The sequence below is a fragment of the Saprolegnia diclina genome, assembly GCF_000281045.1.
Source record: "Saprolegnia diclina VS20 unplaced genomic scaffold supercont1.162, whole genome shotgun sequence".
Taxonomy (NCBI): domain Eukaryota; phylum Oomycota; class Saprolegniomycetes; order Saprolegniales; family Saprolegniaceae; genus Saprolegnia; species Saprolegnia diclina.
The window spans coordinates 1-15590 of NW_008246229.1; the positions used below are offsets into that span (position 1 = coordinate 1).

At 57.8% G+C, this 15590-nt stretch overlaps 8 protein-coding genes across 9 annotated transcripts; 4 read left to right on the top strand and 4 right to left on the bottom strand.

Annotated features, from left to right (window-relative positions):
- The first annotated feature begins 463 nt into the window (after positions 1-463).
- SDRG_16906 lies at positions 464-1529 on the top strand. Of its 2 annotated transcripts, none has more exons than XM_008623129.1 (6): positions 464-560; positions 609-656; positions 702-783; positions 830-1068; positions 1117-1177; positions 1219-1529. In XM_008623129.1, the coding sequence occupies exons 1-6, from the start codon at positions 499-501 to the stop codon at positions 1480-1482; spliced, it is 756 nt and encodes a 251-aa protein (XP_008621351.1). In that variant the 5' UTR covers positions 464-498; the 3' UTR covers positions 1483-1529. The 2 variants fall into 2 exon arrangements, with proteins under 2 accessions (XP_008621351.1, XP_008621352.1); XM_008623130.1 differs by having other exon boundaries at positions 1120-1177.
- A 146-nt stretch (positions 1530-1675) lies between these two features.
- SDRG_16907 (hypothetical protein) lies at positions 1676-3138 on the bottom strand. The gene is made up of 5 exons (XM_008623131.1): positions 2944-3138; positions 2670-2901; positions 2066-2619; positions 1917-2022; positions 1676-1869 (listed from the first exon to the last, which is right to left on the bottom strand). Exons 1-5 carry the CDS (start codon positions 3120-3122, stop codon positions 1804-1806), a joined length of 1137 nt encoding a protein of 378 aa, XP_008621353.1. The 5' UTR covers positions 3123-3138; the 3' UTR covers positions 1676-1803.
- Positions 3139-4146: 1008 nt separating this feature from the next.
- On the top strand, positions 4147-7626 carry SDRG_16908 (hypothetical protein). Its single transcript, XM_008623132.1, has 14 exons — positions 4147-4732; positions 4778-4948; positions 5004-5136; positions 5180-5474; positions 5518-5630; positions 5671-5748; positions 5810-5932; positions 5988-6073; positions 6126-6260; positions 6308-6402; positions 6451-6729; positions 6777-6921; positions 6966-7123; positions 7170-7626. Exons 1-14 carry the CDS (start codon positions 4187-4189, stop codon positions 7507-7509), a joined length of 2697 nt encoding a protein of 898 aa, XP_008621354.1. The 5' UTR covers positions 4147-4186; the 3' UTR covers positions 7510-7626.
- Positions 7525-9780, bottom strand: SDRG_16909 (hypothetical protein). The gene is made up of 6 exons (XM_008623133.1): positions 9187-9780; positions 8767-9111; positions 8523-8705; positions 8348-8466; positions 7877-8303; positions 7525-7826 (listed from the first exon to the last, which is right to left on the bottom strand). The coding sequence occupies exons 1-6, from the start codon at positions 9727-9729 to the stop codon at positions 7584-7586; spliced, it is 1860 nt and encodes a 619-aa protein (XP_008621355.1). The 5' UTR covers positions 9730-9780; the 3' UTR covers positions 7525-7583.
- A 742-nt stretch (positions 9781-10522) lies between these two features.
- Positions 10523-11320, top strand: SDRG_16910 (hypothetical protein). Its single transcript, XM_008623134.1, has one exon. The coding sequence runs from the start codon at positions 10556-10558 to the stop codon at positions 11231-11233; it is 678 nt and encodes a 225-aa protein (XP_008621356.1). The 5' UTR covers positions 10523-10555; the 3' UTR covers positions 11234-11320.
- Positions 11321-11727: 407 nt separating this feature from the next.
- On the top strand, positions 11728-12074 carry SDRG_16911 (hypothetical protein). Its single transcript, XM_008623135.1, has 2 exons — positions 11728-11810; positions 11873-12074. Exons 1-2 carry the CDS (start codon positions 11775-11777, stop codon positions 12014-12016), a joined length of 180 nt encoding a protein of 59 aa, XP_008621357.1. The 5' UTR covers positions 11728-11774; the 3' UTR covers positions 12017-12074.
- Positions 12075-12281: 207 nt separating this feature from the next.
- Positions 12282-13457, bottom strand: SDRG_16912 (hypothetical protein). Its single transcript, XM_008623136.1, has 4 exons — positions 13247-13457; positions 12904-13197; positions 12665-12855; positions 12282-12619 (listed from the first exon to the last, which is right to left on the bottom strand). Exons 1-4 carry the CDS (start codon positions 13394-13396, stop codon positions 12403-12405), a joined length of 852 nt encoding a protein of 283 aa, XP_008621358.1. The 5' UTR covers positions 13397-13457; the 3' UTR covers positions 12282-12402.
- A 154-nt stretch (positions 13458-13611) lies between these two features.
- Positions 13612-14929, bottom strand: SDRG_16913 (hypothetical protein). Its single transcript, XM_008623137.1, has one exon. It carries the CDS (start codon positions 14910-14912, stop codon positions 13680-13682), a length of 1233 nt encoding a protein of 410 aa, XP_008621359.1. The 5' UTR covers positions 14913-14929; the 3' UTR covers positions 13612-13679.
- Between the last annotated feature and the right edge of the window lie 661 nt (positions 14930-15590).

Sequence of the window (15590 nt, forward strand, 5' to 3'; positions counted from 1 at the left end):
CAATTGATGGGCCAATCTGCTCCAAAACGACGGCAAATATGAAGCAGCCAAATCAGCCGCTGGCTTGAGCTCGTCCCTGGATGCAGAGGAAATGGTAGCAGTATTTTCTTGAGGCAGGATCTGGGCGTCAAGCTCGGCGAGCGTTGCATCTTTTCGTCAAGCAGGGTCACGACGTGATCCGCTTCGGTCAAGCAAGCGCTCATGACATGGTATGCGTACAATTGTAAGAAGAACACATGCATGCGCGATGTTGGTTGGCCAGATTTGATCGACCAGAACCAGAGTCTCGACCCAGCGAGCTGATCTTGCCAGTTCTCGACCACGACGTGGGCGCCGGCGTCCCTTCCCAAGTTGGCAAGCGTCATAATGGCACTGCATGAATATATTACCTCCAGAAATGCGCATACGATGCGCAACGGTCGAATCTGAGAGCGAATGCACACAGCTTGCCGCGATTTGGATCACAGACCGCACAACGTTATTTGGATTGGCAACGACATGAGCACGGACCTCAACTCGTCGGCCATCGAGGACGACCGCGATAAGTTCATTGCGTTGGCGTAGGTCCACAAAAAAAGCCGAAAGCTCGCTCACCAAACTGCATGTAGCGCCTCCACTCACGGTAGTCGCAACCGTGGCAGCCCCTCGCATGCACCGTACGTACTCGCGTACCACATCTTTAGGATGATCGATGCTCGTAGACTTCTCGGCGAGGACGCGGACGTCAACAAGTACGAAGTTGCGTTTTTTGATGAGGACGACAACGCCGACGTCGACAACGACGTACGTGCGCATTAGTTTTTCCGGTGCTGAGTTGTCTGGATGGTAGCTCGCGTCGGCGCTCGCCGTATTCGAGATGGACCAGCCCGACAACTCGACGACCTTGCTCGGCGCGCTCGATGGAAGCTTTGGAAAACGTTTGAACCCGCCCGGTCGGGATGCGCTCGAACGTTGGCTCAGTCGCTTTTGCCCCGTCTGGGCCGAGGCGTCCACTACGACGAGCATTGTCATGGCGACTGCCACCGTGCTACTCCTTCGTCTCGTCTTGCCCTTCCCACGACCCGAGACGTAAGATAGATGCATGGAGATCACGACATGATTGAAACGGTATCCAAGTAGCAAGCCCCGTCTCAAGCGTGCTGACGACGGCAAGATTCGACTCTCCTGGCCCGTCCCGGTGCGCACGTTTCGTGGAATACTCTCATCACACTAGTCTAGGACATCGAGGCGACCGGCCTCTTGACAGAACGCTTGAGGAGCGCCGTGCGCGTCGGCAAGTCACCTGCGGCCAACCCGCTCCCCAATCGCTTTCCTCTTCGGCTCTTTGTGAGCCTTCCTGGAAAAGCGCGCGAGTTCGTCGACGCAGGGTCGCTGGCCCTCGTGGAGCTACCCGTGTCGACCCAAACGCCGCGCATATTCACGCTCGAGCTCATCCATGGCCAGCAACTGCCGCAGGCCATCACCGACGCCATGGTCGAGTAGGACACCGAGACGTAGCATTTTGAATGCATGCAGTGTTGCGTATTGCGGTCTTCGGGTCCACAGCATTTGTGATCGGAGAGAAATTGTTGCGCTATCACACCGGTGAACATGACGTATTCCATCGTGCCACTAGTGTCGTCCAGCCTGGCGATGCGCAAGAATACGCCGGAAACAGCGCGTGCGATGGCACATACCACGACTAGACACACATTTGTTTTGCGCAGTGCTGCCGTGGGCAACGGCAGTGCACGTAATACTTGATAACTTGATACCACGTCATAAACGCGGTGGTGGGAGAATAAATAGGTCGCGGCAGTTGGTTCATGCTTGCTCGAGATTGGCCGTGAGCGCATGTGTTTCCACAATGCTCATAATCAGTTGGACCTTCTACTCAATGGACTTTGTCCTCAGAATCGATGCTAGTGTCCTCGTACCTGCGAGAGTCGATCGCGAAACACCTCGCGCGACTTGGCCGCAATGTCACCAAAGACGTGGACAATCCAGCGGCCTTCGATCGACACACAGAGCCGGTCTTCTTCCCTGCACCTCATTAAATCCATAGAGTACATATACACGATGATACCGTGTGGGCGGTAGTTGCTTGCGCAGCAGCGTTGGGGTGGCGGCCGTCGCTGCAAACATCGCGTTCCGGTGCGGGTGCAGCGCCGCGCGCTCGTCCGCTTTGCGCAGCCGACTGTCGACGTCTTGCAGGAAACGGCGGACAGCCGCCACGTGCAGCGTCGGTGGCAGCCGGATGCGGAGCCGGAGCGGCCAGCGCGGTTCGTCGGCCTCGGGCGTGTTTTCCGCAAACATCACCAGCGGCGTCGTGAGCGCCTTCCCGGCCGGCACAAACGTCTTGGAGTACGCGTCACAGGTCGTAATGACATACCCGAGGGGCACGTCCAAGAGCATGCCGGGCGGCGTCGACGCCATAAACACATGGAGGCGCTGGCGCAGCGCGTGGTTGAACAAGATGAACTGCGAGCCCGTGACGTTCCGGACGACGGGGACTGTCGCGAGCGCAACGAGCGAGCAAAAACCCGTAAAGAAGGCGCGGATGATGTTTTCAGCAATGCCAGGAAACACGAGGATGTAGATAAAGTAAAACAAGATGACGAGCACGAGGATTTTGAGCACCTAATGCGACCATTAGGAGAGATTCGCAGCATTCTCATTGCACATCGTACCGTGACGCCTTCGTGGAGGAGTGTCTTGGCCGAGCCCTTGCGCACCGTGATAAGGCGGTAGACGTTGCCGACGGCGTTGACCCACAGCAGCAATGGCACGCCAAAGACCCAGAGCGGCCATTGGCACAAAAGCGACGTGAGCCCGACGACCTGCAGCGCCCAGCAAAAGAGACCGACGCGCAGCAGCCAATGTGTCTCCCACAGCAGCATCTCGTGCGCTTCGTCGGGCTTCCTACGCGCATGCGTGAGCGCGAGCGGCAGTACAGGCCTCTACAGGTAGACGTCGCCGGTCGCGTAGCGCAGGAGGAAGAGCCCGAACTTGGCCATGGGCAGCGCGATGACGAGCGAGAAGAAGAGGAGGACGACGCCGAGGTAGAGCTGGTAGTCCTGGGACCCGGAGCTCCACCAGCGGCTAAAGTCGTCCGGGCCCTTGAGGATGCACACCTCCGACATGGATGGGACAGTTGCGCGACTGCGGCGTGACTCATCCCGGTATATTTAATTCGATAGTTTTATTTTGCATACATAGATCAAGGGTATCGGTGTGAAAATGTTAAAAATGCCACCGTTGCACGCGAAATCGCCGACGCCGTTGCCTCTGATTGGTCAAAAAGAAATCCCGGCCTTTAGCGCGATCTTGCATTGCTCCAGTCCCAGTCGCACATATAGTCCTGGAATGGGACTGGACGAATGAAGCTACGCAAAGCAGGAGGACGATGATGATGCCTGGTCGAGACTGGTTCTGGCTCATGATTTTTGAACCTGGTCGGGTGGTATCGCCATCTCGTCATATTGCGTCCGAACGCGGTACCGCAGTGAGATGACGACGCCGGCCGCCAAAAATTTGTACTCGGCCAGGATTGCCAGGCGTTCCGGAGTCGCCAATGCTGCTTGAAGCACGGCAAAGAGGCCGCGTGGATCTCGGCCATGTGCCTCAAAAACCTCGAGATTGGCACTGAAAACTCTTCCTCGTCGCCGTCTTCATAGCGTCGGCGTTCTCGACGCCGGTCTACAGTCATCGATTAATAAACAGATAGCGTCACAAGCAAGCGCAAGCAAGCGTACCTCGCGCCACGGCCAACGTTCGACGTTGCTGCGTCATTGTCGCTCGATCGTGTCGCGTTGCCCTATCGTCGCTGTGTTACACGAGCCTCTACTGCATCACGGGACGTACTGTTTCGGACGCTTCCTCCTCGCCGCCGTGTCTACAAGCATTGGTAGGTAGCCTGTAGGTAGCCGCGTGGCGAGCGAGCTCTCGGCGGCGGGTGATGGACCTACGCCTACGGTTTTCAATGTCGTGGCAAGCTGTGCGAAGCTGGTTTGATCGATTTTATCCGGTGAATATGCATTTATACAGGTATATCCGTATCATCGTCGCGCCAAAACGGCTTCACATGGGATTGGCTAAAAAGGCAATATCGCCACCACCGTGCTGATTGGCTCATTGGGTGCTTCTGTCCAGTGATTGGTTGTAAATCCGGACCACGGCTTGGTTTCGCGGCAACTCGAGGCAGAAGATGGAGGTCAAGTACGAGGAGCCGGCGAAGAAGCCGGGGTTCATGATCATGGGCTATGGGGTCGACTTCCCGGAAGGTAAGACGCCGTTCCCGTCCCAGCTCGCGGTCATGAGCAAGGTGCTCTTGGCGCTCAAGAAGCAGCAGAACGCGCTGCTCGAGAGCCCGACCGGGTCCGGAAAGACGCTCGCGCTCCTCTGCTCGTCGCTCGCGTGGCAGCGCCAGCACATGCTCGACCTCCGCGAGGCCGAGAACAAGCGCATCAACGAAGAGGTCCAGCGCAAGCTCGAAGCGCCGGCGCCAGTGGCGTCGCCCGCCGACCTCGATTCGAGCGTTGCCAGCATTGACGACGATTTTGCACCCGTCTCGTTCTCGCAGTTCCAGTTCGACAAGAAGCGGCAGCTGCCCGACTCGCTTGTGGCGTACGCGACGACGCCATCAGCGACTGCATCGACGCCCGCGTCGATGACCGCCGACATCCCGGCCGTGGCCAAGGAGAAGATTCCGACCATCTACTTTTGCTCGCGGACGCACTCGCAAATCTCGCAGGTTCTGCTTCCACCATGGAACGATCGCTACACGACTGGCGTGTAGGTCGTCCAAGAGCTCCGACGCTGCCCCCACGCCGACAAGGTCAAGATGGTCGTGCTTGGCTCCAAGAAGCACTACTGCGTGAATCCGGCCGTGCGCAACCTCGACCCTGGCAAGATCAACGACGAGTGCTCCAAGAAGCGCGAAGAAAACAGCTGCAAGTTTGTCAAAAAGGTACTTTGATTTCTGCATTTCGATAATCGGATGCACTCTTTGTGAATGGTTCTAGCTCAAGACGCAAAACGAGATGAGAAAGGTCGTACCGCCTGTGTGGGACATTGAAGAGCTCGTCGAGGTCGGCGAAGAGCTGCGCGAGTGCCCGTACTACTACACGCACGCTGCAGTCGAGCAAGCGACGCTGGGTACACCTCGCATTCCATTTCGTCTTCTTACGAAGATCAACAGTGTTTTGCCCGTACAACTACATTATGGACCCTACGATCCGTGCGGCGGTCAAGATCGACCTCAAGAGCGCGATTGTGATTCTCGACGAAGCGCACAATATTGAGGACGTGTGCCGGTCGTCCGCGAGCATGGAGCTGACGTACGACCAGCTCGAAGACGCATCCAAGTCGTTTGAGATCACGATTAAGGCCCAAGTGATGAAGAGTCCCTCGTACTTGACGCTGCTCAGGATTCTCAACGGCTGGAAGCGCTGGCTCGGTTACGTCGATCGCGAAAGGATGCTTCGCCCGAACGGGTAGGCAAATCCACGCCTATTTCTCGTCATTTAATGTATGTAGGTACGAGACCGAGTCGCAAAAATGGTCTGGCGCCGATGCGATGGCTATACTCGGTGATTACTGCGGTGTGACAGCTGCCAACATTAAAGACACGATCGAGATTTACCACACTGGTACTCGTTGTCCATCATACCAGTACTCATACGAGTCTAGTCGCGACCGAAGAGCGCACGAACGACGACGACCCCGGCAACACGGCCGAAGCCGCCTCGCAGACCAAACAAAAGGGAGGTACGTTGATTGTGTTTTCTTTCTTTTCTTTTTGATGATTGATGCTGATCGTGCTACGTAGTCAAGCTCACATCTGTCGCGCTTCTCAGCGTGCTTTCGGTCCTCACGGTTGCCAATTTTTTGTTCCGCGACGACCATGTCGACGACTACAAGCTCGTGGCCATCAAGTCCCGCCCGTTTGGCGGTGCGTCATCCTCTTGCAGTCTACCGAGCCCAATGCGACGTCTTGGATGTTGTAGGCGGCAAGAAAGCGGCCCAGATGCAGCTCAAGGTCTGCCTCTGGTGCCTTCACGCCGGCGTGGCCTTTTCTGAGATCACGTCACAGGTCTATTCTTCTACACAGTGCTTCTCCAAGTCTTATCATTGGCTGACGATAGGTGCGCAGCGTCGTCTTGACGTCGGGCACGCTCAGCCCTATGACGAGCTTTGCGGGCGAGCTCGGGACCAAGTTTCCCATCACGCTCGAGGCCAACCACGTTGTCGACATGCGCAAACAAGTGTTCCTGGGCGCGGTACGCTCGCCATCTTGGGGGAAGACTGGCAAAATGGGTGTTTTTAGATCATGACGGGACACAACCGTGTGGATCTCAGCGCGTCGTACTCCAACCAGCAAGACCTCGCGTACCAAGATGCGATTGGGCAACTCGTGCTGCGGTAGGTCGAGCGTATGGTTTTGGACCCAACTTGACCTCTTGCAACTAGCTATAGCGCGATCATTCCGGGCGGCATCCTCGTTTTCCTGCCTTCGTACCGGCTCATGACGCAGCTGCACGCGCGCTGGGAGCAAACTGGCCTTCTCGACGACATTGCGCAGCACAAGCAAGTGTTTACAGAGCCTCGGAGCGCAGGCAAGGACTTTGACGACCTCCTCGAAGAGTACAAGAATGTGATCACAAAGTACCGCGCGCCGAGCAAAACCGACGCCGCGTTGGCCACCGTCGACTTGTCCAGCGACGGCAACGACGAGAAGCCCAGCACCGAGTCCGTCGTGTCTCTCCTGCAAGCGAATTGCTCATACAAGTGCGTAGGACCAAGACGGGCGCCGTGTTTATGGCCGTGTACCGCGGCAAGGTCAGCGAAGGCATTGATTTCTCCAACGACAATGCGCGGGCCGTGCTTGCGATTGGCATTCCGTTTCCCAACATCAAGGAGCAGCAAGTGGCGCTGAAACAAGTACATGTCCCTACGATCTTATTGCAACTCACACTCGTTTGCAGGAGTATCAAAACATGAAGTCGGTGTCCAACAAAGAGCTCTCGAACGGCCGCGTGTGGTACGAACACCAAGCGTTCCGCGCGCTCAACCAAGCACTCGGTCGGTGCATTCGGCATCGGCTCGACTATGGCGCGATCCTTCTCGTGGATTCACGCCACCGGTATCTCACGCGTCGTCTATCGACACGCAACTTATCGTTTATGTAGGTCCGGGCGGTATGCGAACCAGCTCTCCAAGTGGACACGAGGGCATTTGCTCGAGTACGAGCACGCCGAGTTTGCCGTGCAGGACGTCAAGGACTTTTTCGCGCGTGTGACGACCGATCCGTCACTCGAAGTGCCGATCGAGGCGCCCAAGCCCGCCAAGGCCAAGAAGAAGACAAACGCGCGCGCCACCAAAGGTCGCAAGGCGGCGTCCTCGTCATCCTCCGGGTGGTACTCGAAGAAGCCCAAGACAGAGCCGTCGTCCTCGAGTGGCTACGCGTCGAGCTTTGTCGCACCCGGCTCGATCGGCAGCTGGATGGCCAACCACGCGACAAACGACTAAGTCGAGGCCATTGCGCACGTGATAGGCGACACAGTAGCTGTCCGGTTTAGATATTAGATGAAAGAATGTGGAACTCAAGGGCGGTACACGACGCCGAGCATGACCCACGCACCGACAATGCGCTCGGGGTAGCTGTAGACGCGAATGGCCAAGCCGAACTGGGCCGGGCGCGCGTGGGTTTGAAGCAGCGCCTTGGCCGTCGCGTCGTGGAGTAGCTTGTGCACAATCATTTCGCTGGAGAGCGTAGGCGCGCTCGAGACAAAGATTGGGCAGCCTTGGAACGTCGAACCTTCGGGCACGTAGCGCTTGATGCTCATCTTGGAAGCACATATTAGATGATCAGATCAGAACGTAGAGACGACGGTACCTCAAAGTGGTTGTTTTCTAAGTTGCCAATGCCGTACGTGCGCTCGAGCTCATATGAGGTGAGCGCAGGTCGGAGGTAGTGACTCAGCGTCGACGTCCACTGCGTGGTGTAGCCGTAGCCGCGGCGGACGTCTGCGAGCTGGTTCTGCACGGCTGCTTCGAGGGCGGCGCCGTCCGGCTCGGGGCTTGGCGGCACCAAACCGAGAGGGCACTCGCGCTGTAGCTGCTGAAGCAAACTCGACTCCATGCTCTTCCAGTGCTTGGTCTCATGAAAGTCGAGGTGCATCGCTTTGAGAGGCAGATTCGATTCGATATTTTGGCGGCTCACAAAGAAGGCGCGGTCGTTGAAGACGCAATCAATGCGGGCGTACGGATGAGGCTCGTGCCACGGGTAGCGCACGCCCGTGACGGCTTCCCAGAGCACCACTCTACGAGCAAGCTCCTCAACAAACGGTCGAGCCGGCGAACGTACCCTGCTTTTTCTTTCAAAAGTACCCACGTGTGCGGGACGAGCTCATCTTTCTGCTGGAGCGCACCCATGACCACGTACGCATCTAGGCCAAAACCGAGCAAGAGCGATGCAAGCAGTAGCTACGTCCACCATCAGCATCAATGCCGAACAATCGAGGTGACAGTAAAGGTCGCACCGCGTGCTCTTCGCAGTCGCCTCGGCCGATTGCGAGGAAGGCAGGGAGCGACTTCCACCCGTCCTGTCGGTGCCCGCCGCCAATGGCCACGGCGCGCACGAATGGAATGAGACTCACGAACCGCGCGGCTTCGGTCGGTGTCGCAATGCACCGGCTTTGCAGCGGCACGATGTAGGTGCACACCTGTATAGCTCGAAATAAACAGCCCGAAAAAATGGCGCGTGGCGAGAGTTGAAGTGAGTACCATGCGATGGCGATGGGTTTCATCTTCGGTGAAGATCCGTACGGCGCGTGCCTTTGTCGACTGGAGCAGCGTCACCTCTTCCCACCACTGCTTGGCGTACTGATAGAACGTCGTGTGCACTGCGTTTGTGGTCAATAGCTCTTTTTGCAGAAGCTGGGCCACGTCACGGGCAACTGCGGTGCTTTTCCGGAACCCGAGGAGATCCAGTCGCACATCAAGGAGCCCGATCGGTATCTTGAGCGGGCCTTGGAGCTGCAGCGGAAAGTGCGCGGTCGCATGGGTGCAACTCATGACCCGGCGCCAGTCGACGCGGGCAGCGGCGACAAATTCGACCGCGCCTGTCGCCTACACCCGACAAAACCAGATGCTACATCAGCGGAGGTGCATGATATGCACTATCAATGCGACGTAATGCAGTACCTGCGAAACCTTGAGGAGCGTGAACTGCACCGGATCGCGCAGCCGGCACAAAGCCTCCCATTTCGAAAGCACCTCGAGTGTCGAGGACGGTGTCGGTGCTGGTAGCGGGATGTGGAACGTCTCGTCAAACGCTGGCTCAGGAACGCAGTCGACAACCCGCGACTGGAACCGGTGGCCAAGAAAAGCCACTTCGACCCGGAACCCACACCGGTGGCTTTCCGGGTTCGTCACGCACTCGACAAAGGCCCGGCCGCCGAGAAGCCGGAGTTGCAGCGTCGGTGCAGGTGCCTCCGGTGCCGCTAATTCTGGTTCTGGCGTCGGGGATACCGTGGTCGGCGCCGCACTTGTTTTCAAGGACCCAATAAGCTGCTGCACAAGGTCGCTTTCCAGGATGCCGTTGACGACCGTGTCCGTGTCGGTGGGGGCATTTGGGGCCGTGGCCTGAATGAGGTTTCGAAGCTGCGCGTACACGCCTTCGTCGCGCAACTTGGTGTCAATCAGCGTTCGCAGTGCCACGATCTTATCCATGTTCATGGCCTCCATGGCGGTCGTTGGCACTCTGTCGGTTTTGCGTTTCGGTGCAGCTTTTCACTCGAATGGGTGCTTGCATCACGAAATGGGTGCGCCTTTGTGATGGATATGTGTCAATCACCACTCTGTCGAGGATCAGATGAGTCTGCCGGCAGCTGCTGGTATCACGCTCGCGTGGTTCCTTGCGTTCGGACCGACGTCCGCGTCTTTTGATTCGAGTGGTAGGTTCGGTGAACCTCGTCCTTCTTCCATTCGCGGCGGCGGTTCAAGCACACTGGTTCAAGCATGTGGCAACGACGAGAACGTTATGACTCGCTGCATGGACGGTCGTCCCACAGAGTGGTATCGTCTCGTAGCCGTGGAGTCATCCGATTCCTACACAGTGGGCATTGCGTAGCACAAACTCTGCAACTGCGCGTGCCACCTATGATTCCTCCAGGCACGTTTGCGGACGTTGATGCAGCACAGGTGTCAACATTTGCCTCTATCATACCACGGGCGCGGCGCGTCATGGCGCGATCCCAGCGACAGCCTCGCGTTTCGCTGCTTTGCGACGAGATCCAGAGGACGATAGGACCGCTATTCCATGCGAATGCTACCGTACGCTCGTAGACGCCATGAAGGCGACGTCACTCAGGAGCAGGTGGCGGAAGCTTCTTCTGCCGTTGGTGCAGCGACGAGGCTCTCTTTCGAAGCGTGGGACCTGGCTCATAAGGCGGTTTCGACAGAAAGGGCCGATCTTTTATTATTTCGAGGAGCCAATCCGATCGGCGAGATAAAGACATCTGTCCCACCGGGACCGAGTGGGTTTCGGAGCGCATTTCAGATTTTGGTCCCGATGCGCCAGACGTACCAATTCGACTCGCTGACCTGGCGGCCGTGCCGCGCACACGCGTGCGGACGGTTCGCCAAGGTCCTCGGTCTTTGCCTTGGCCACGCCGACCACCCGCCATCGTCCGCCACGATCGCTGCGCTCAAGCAGTCGCCTACGACCAGTGGCGCCACCGACGCGCTGCGCCAGCCCACAGTCACGACGTCCGGACGCATCTGCAGGGCGCAAATGTGCTCGAAAACCGCAAAGTCGGGCGGCTACTGCATCGCGCATGGCGGCGGGAAGCGGTGCGGCCACACTGCGTGCTCCAAGTCTGCCAAGGAAGGCGGGTTTTGCATTGCCCACGGAGGCGGAAAGCGCTGTTCCCTTCTCGGATGCTCGAAATCGGCGCTCGCGGGCGGCTATTGCGTCAGCCACGGCGGCGGGAAGCGCTGCAGTGTCCCTACTTGCACCAAGTCGGCCGTCTCGAGCGGCGTATGCATTGCGCACGGCGGAGGCAAGCGTTGCCAACGCCCTGGCTGCGGCAAGAGCGCTGTCGGTGGCTTTCTGTGCGTGTCTCATGGAGGCGGTCCGCGCTGTGTCTACGCAGGCTGCAACAAAGGCGCCGTGAGCTGCGGCATGTGCATCAAGCACGGTGGCGGCCGGCGACTACCTGCCCGCCCGACGGCTCAGGTGTCGAGCTGAGACGGTGCTGTGCTAACTTATTTTATATAATTCATCACAAAACATAAAGAAACCAGCATGAAACGGTTAAAACGCTATTACCAGGGAGCTTATATCTTGGTGGAAGCAACGCTACATATACAGCTATGGAGATGTCGTACCGCGCGCCGAATCGACAGAGAACGTAGCTCACCTCTTGGACTTGCTAAAGGGTAGGTAGCCGATCACGACAGCGAGACAGTCCCATGCTTCTAGGAGAAGATACGAGACTCGTGGCTGGGGCGAGGTGATCCTGCATGCGCTCCTTCACAAGGTTGGAGGGTCCTTTCCGGATAACAGTGATGGGGCAGTGTGCGTAATCACGTTTTTCGAGATTGCCGACAAACCTTCCGTTCGAAGGTTTTGGAAAGGGTCGTGAAATGGGTTTAACGCATGGGTTAAACATCCTTGTTTCGGGCCAAAGTCCTGAATTCTACGCTGAGATTCGGATGCCACATCCTTTTCGGATAGTGAGTGGCTAATATTCGGACTGTGCATTCTCGATTTTGCGACCAACAAAGCGATGACCCGTGGCGACCAACGTGACCGCGACCGCGCGGTACGTCTTCGCCTCACAGCGCTTATGCAATGCAATGGCTCACGTCCTGCGCATCTCTATAGAAAGCTCAAGCTCGTGCTGCCAAGGCTGGCGGCGCCGGTGGCCGCAAGGACGACTTGACGCCGCTCCAGCGCCGCGAGGCCGACAAGAAGGCGCTCGAGGAGAAGATTGCCAAGAAGAAGGCGGCGAAAGAAGGTTCCTCGTAGCCCCCACGCGCTGTATAGCCCATATCAACGTGAATGTTGAGTTTACCTTATTACGCGACGCGTCCTCTTGGCCATTCATTGTCGCCGTTTCAAAGTAGCCGTGTCTATGGACGACGGTGCTGCCACAACCGTGCAACGCATACCATCCAAAGAGCGTGCGACGATCGATCGAGACAGTAGATTGCCGACATACCACCAAGTAGCAAGTGGGTCTATCTCTTTGTCGACCAAGTGCTGGCGCCGACTTGAACACAGTCCGCACTAGTAGGACGAATGCTAAAGCACTGGGTTCGTCTTTGCCAACTTCATGCAGCGCAATACTACGAACGGAATGCACCACGCTACGACGTCGACTGGATTCGAAATATTTAGAGTCCACGCTGCAATTAGGTTGTCGCGAGGTTGGGTTTGGACGGCGCGTTGAGCAGTTTGGTGGCCACGGGGGCGTAGATGCCCGATAGAATTTGCAGTATCCACTGCGTGTGCACGGTAAGACGTTCGTCTTTGACTTGGATGGCTGCGGGGACAGCGTCGAGCTTGGCTTCGCAGCGCAAGATGGCGCGGGCTTGGGTTACCGTATCCGACACCCGATCAAAAACGAGCCTACCCCACTCTAGTCGACGGCATGACACAGAGACATATAGGTACCATCCCGAGAGACAGAGGAGGCGACGCTGGTCAATCGTGTACAATTCGTCATTCGTGATGCTTTGCAGCACAAGAATGACGCGGTTGTCGCGGATGTAGCGCCGGTAGAGCACATGCAGGAGAAGTGGCGTCCCCGGCTCCATGCCGTCCGCGACGACGACTTGTGCATAGCCGAGCTGAACATCGAGCACCTAGCTTGTGCGTGAGCAGTACTCGTAGCGCAACGGCGACGTCAGTACCGAGTGGCGAGAGAGCAAGACGCCAGGCAAAATGGTCTTGAAAGTCGGCCACTCGACACTGCTCGCAACGTCGAGCGGCTGCAGCATCGAGCAGCTCAGCACAAAGTCGATCGCAGCGTCGCCGTAAAAAATCTTGGGGTACTCGCTTTGCGCTGCATCTAAATACGTCTGCACGCACGAGAGCGCGGCGTCGGTCTTGTTGCGAAGGTTGGTGAGCACCAAGTCGCAGCTGCTCGAGCGCTGGCTGGGCGACGCGGCCAAGACGACTTGCGTATACCAGTCGGAGCCCAGTACCTGGTGATAGCACCGGCATGGGAAGACGATGCCAACGACGACGACGTACAGGAATCACGTTGGGGTTGGCCGGCGTCGAGAAGAGCCGCTGGTACAGCTCCTGCATGCGCTGAAAGTTGAACGACCGGCGGGGATTCGGCGAGCCCTCGGTCGGAGGCTGGCCTCCCGCTTGTGGCCGCGTTGACGCGCCATTCCCCATGGCCTTCACCACGGGCGCTAAAAATGGACTTTGTCAAAACGCCCTCCATCACGCACCAACCGCAAGCGACTCGGAATGACACAAATGTTGTACCGCAATAATGCACCGGAATTACGCTATTTCCCAACCGAACCGTCTCGTGCCCAGAGCATGGAAAGCGTAGCGCGTAGCTGGATATTCATACATTCATGGGATTCGAATGCGTGTACATGAAAGAGGCTAAACATACTTCTACTATTCATTTACACGTTCAAGTTAAACGACACGCAAGTACGCATTTCAATTAAGCGGCGCTCTCATTGGGTAAGCGATGCAGCGCCTCGTAGTGGTCTTCGGGCGTCGTGAGGTCGGCGAGTGGCATGCGCGAGAGGTCAGGCATCGACTGCGACGCCAAGAGGCCGACCCACGTCATGATGGTGAAGGGCCACGTGAGCACCGGGAGCGCCAAAATCGTAAACACCGAGCTCGTCGCGCAGTTGAAGAGGAACGTTGCGCCGACGCAGGCCGTCACCAGCACGAGCGTTCGCCAATGGCGCGGCGCAAGGAAGAAGCCAGAGAGCGCGATCGCATTCAGTACGGGGTTGTAGCCGTGCAAGCCGAGGAGAAGCCCCGCGCTCGGTGCCTGCATGGCGACGGCGAGTAGCGTCACGGCCGTTGACGCGAGGAGCGCAGCGACTGCGCTCATGGGCGAGCAAAGGAAAATACCTAGCAGCATGACGACACCCGGGAACCAGTCGCCGACGAGGAAGGTCTCGGCAATCCCAGAGAAAACGGCTTGGGCGATCGCAGCCGAGTCGTAGGACGCAGTCGAGAGCGTCGAGTTGAGCACGAGGCGGGGTGCTGGAAACGCCATGGTTTGAAGACTCGGGTAGAGCTGCGTCGAGAGCGCGTAGATCCAGATCGACACTTGAAAGGGAAACGTGAGGGTTGGAAGGCCGGGCGGCAGTGCCGAAGCCGTCGCCGTCGCCAAGAGCACGCTGAGAATTGATAGGAGTACAATGACGAGGCTCGCTACGCCGTACGCATCACCCGTGAAGAACGTGTGCACCGCACACCCGACCAGCGTCGCGTTGTACCCGTGGAGACCGGCGGCGCGCAAATTTCGGTCCAGGCCCATGAGGCACGAGAAGGCTGTCGCTGACACAACGCCGAGCAGTGCAAAGGCAACCATGCGCAGCCCTTGGGTCGACAGGCCGAGCGCGACGAGGAAGAGAAGCCCCGAGAGCGGTGAGTTTTGAAAGTTGCATTGACCGACACCGCGAAGACACGTATCGAGAAACGCCAGCGCTTGGTGCTTCTCGGTGTAGACGGCCAGTTGTGGCAGCGTTCGAAAGCATGCGACGCTGCCAAGGAGGGGCAAGGTGCGTCGGACACGCGGTGCGAGAGTCGTTGCAGCGGGGCCTTTGTTCGCGGGCGCCACCTTGGGCGACTCCATTGCGCACCACGGGTCCATGTCGATGGATGGTAGGGCGGGGGTGAAATGAGGAATAATGGCTGGCCCGTCGCGTGAAGCCATCTTCCTAGTTGTTGAAGTTTGGGATGCAACGGTGGAAACAGCTGGAGGAGTCCAACATGGCGAGTCGCATAAGATCGCCCAGCCTCACGAGTACTAATATCGACCGAGAAGACTGTTGCAGGAACGCTTATAGAAGGTTTAGAAGCGTCACCGTTGTGCCACGTACTTGAAGCAGCAACACTGCACCTGCTGGATCCTGCGGCGAGGCATCGGGATCGTCGCTGTTGTTCGGCAGCAAAGTGCAACCTCGGTACAGGTCCATGTACTAAGAGCGCATGCCTGACGATGGGGAGCATGGTTGTACGATCAGGGGCGTTAGAGTGCTTCGGGTCGGCTCTTGCACGGCTAGACTGTTTCGTCGCTGCTCCACCTCGCTTGTGTCGAGTTGCTGTTTTTGCTCGAAGGCACGGGTACCGTGTACTCTACATCTCGAGGCACCCAGCCACGGAAGATCTAGAATTTTTGCCCCGCTTTTGACTGGCTCGGGGTTGCAATCCGCACCCACCGAGACCCGCGAGACACCCCACGTTTCCGGCGCTGGGCCATTACATATGGCTCTGATTTGCGGGCCAACATTGCGCTGCAATCACATAGTGTTTGGCGGTGAGGCCTTCTGGACGTTGAAACGGTACCCACGGGCAGCTCGTTCACCCACAAGGCACCTTGGAGAACCTTTGC

What these genes read in the sequence shown, in the direction of transcription:
- SDRG_16909 (XM_008623133.1), bottom strand. Translation starts at nt 9,729, where the DNA reads ATGGAGGCCATGAACATGGATAAGATCGTGGCACTGCGAACGCTGATT. An exon ending in AAACCCATCGCCATCGCATG is followed by an intron (nt 8,706 to 8,766) that starts GTACTCACTTCA and finishes CGAGCTATACAG; the next exon opens with GTGTGCACCTACATCGTGCC. An exon ending in CTTTTGAAAGAAAAAGCAGG is followed by an intron (nt 8,304 to 8,347) that starts GTACGTTCGCCG and finishes GCTTGCTCGTAG; the next exon opens with AGTGGTGCTCTGGGAAGCCG.
- SDRG_16910 (XM_008623134.1), top strand. Translation starts at nt 10,556, where the DNA reads ATGCGCCAGACGTACCAATTCGACTCGCTGACCTGGCGGCCGTGCCGC.
- SDRG_16907 (XM_008623131.1), bottom strand. Translation starts at nt 3,122, where the DNA reads ATGTCGGAGGTGTGCATCCTCAAGGGCCCGGACGACTTTAGCCGCTGG. An exon ending in GCGACCGGCGACGTCTACCT is followed by an intron (nt 2,902 to 2,943) that starts GTAGAGGCCTGT and finishes GCATGCGCGTAG; the next exon opens with GAAGCCCGACGAAGCGCACG. An exon ending in AAGCAACTACCGCCCACACG is followed by an intron (nt 2,023 to 2,065) that starts GTATCATCGTGT and finishes AATGAGGTGCAG; the next exon opens with GGAAGAAGACCGGCTCTGTG.
- SDRG_16911 (XM_008623135.1), top strand. Translation starts at nt 11,775, where the DNA reads ATGACCCGTGGCGACCAACGTGACCGCGACCGCGCG. An exon ending in AACGTGACCGCGACCGCGCG is followed by an intron (nt 11,811 to 11,872) that starts GTACGTCTTCGC and finishes GCATCTCTATAG; the next exon opens with AAAGCTCAAGCTCGTGCTGC.
- SDRG_16913 (XM_008623137.1), bottom strand. Translation starts at nt 14,912, where the DNA reads ATGGCTTCACGCGACGGGCCAGCCATTATTCCTCATTTCACCCCCGCC.
- SDRG_16908 (XM_008623132.1), top strand. Translation starts at nt 4,187, where the DNA reads ATGGAGGTCAAGTACGAGGAGCCGGCGAAGAAGCCGGGGTTCATGATC. An exon ending in TTTCTGAGATCACGTCACAG is followed by an intron (nt 6,074 to 6,125) that starts GTCTATTCTTCT and finishes GGCTGACGATAG; the next exon opens with GTGCGCAGCGTCGTCTTGAC. An exon ending in ATTGGGCAACTCGTGCTGCG is followed by an intron (nt 6,403 to 6,450) that starts GTAGGTCGAGCG and finishes TCTTGCAACTAG; the next exon opens with CTATAGCGCGATCATTCCGG.
- SDRG_16906 (XM_008623129.1), top strand. Translation starts at nt 499, where the DNA reads ATGAGCACGGACCTCAACTCGTCGGCCATCGAGGACGACCGCGATAAG. An exon ending in GGCAGCCCCTCGCATGCACC is followed by an intron (nt 657 to 701) that starts GTACGTACTCGC and finishes CGATGCTCGTAG; the next exon opens with ACTTCTCGGCGAGGACGCGG. An exon ending in ACGCCGACGTCGACAACGAC is followed by an intron (nt 784 to 829) that starts GTACGTGCGCAT and finishes TCTGGATGGTAG; the next exon opens with CTCGCGTCGGCGCTCGCCGT.
- SDRG_16912 (XM_008623136.1), bottom strand. Translation starts at nt 13,396, where the DNA reads ATGGGGAATGGCGCGTCAACGCGGCCACAAGCGGGAGGCCAGCCTCCG. An exon ending in CCAACCCCAACGTGATTCCT is followed by an intron (nt 13,198 to 13,246) that starts GTACGTCGTCGT and finishes TGCTATCACCAG; the next exon opens with GTACTGGGCTCCGACTGGTA. An exon ending in TCTTGCTCTCTCGCCACTCG is followed by an intron (nt 12,856 to 12,903) that starts GTACTGACGTCG and finishes CGCACAAGCTAG; the next exon opens with GTGCTCGATGTTCAGCTCGG.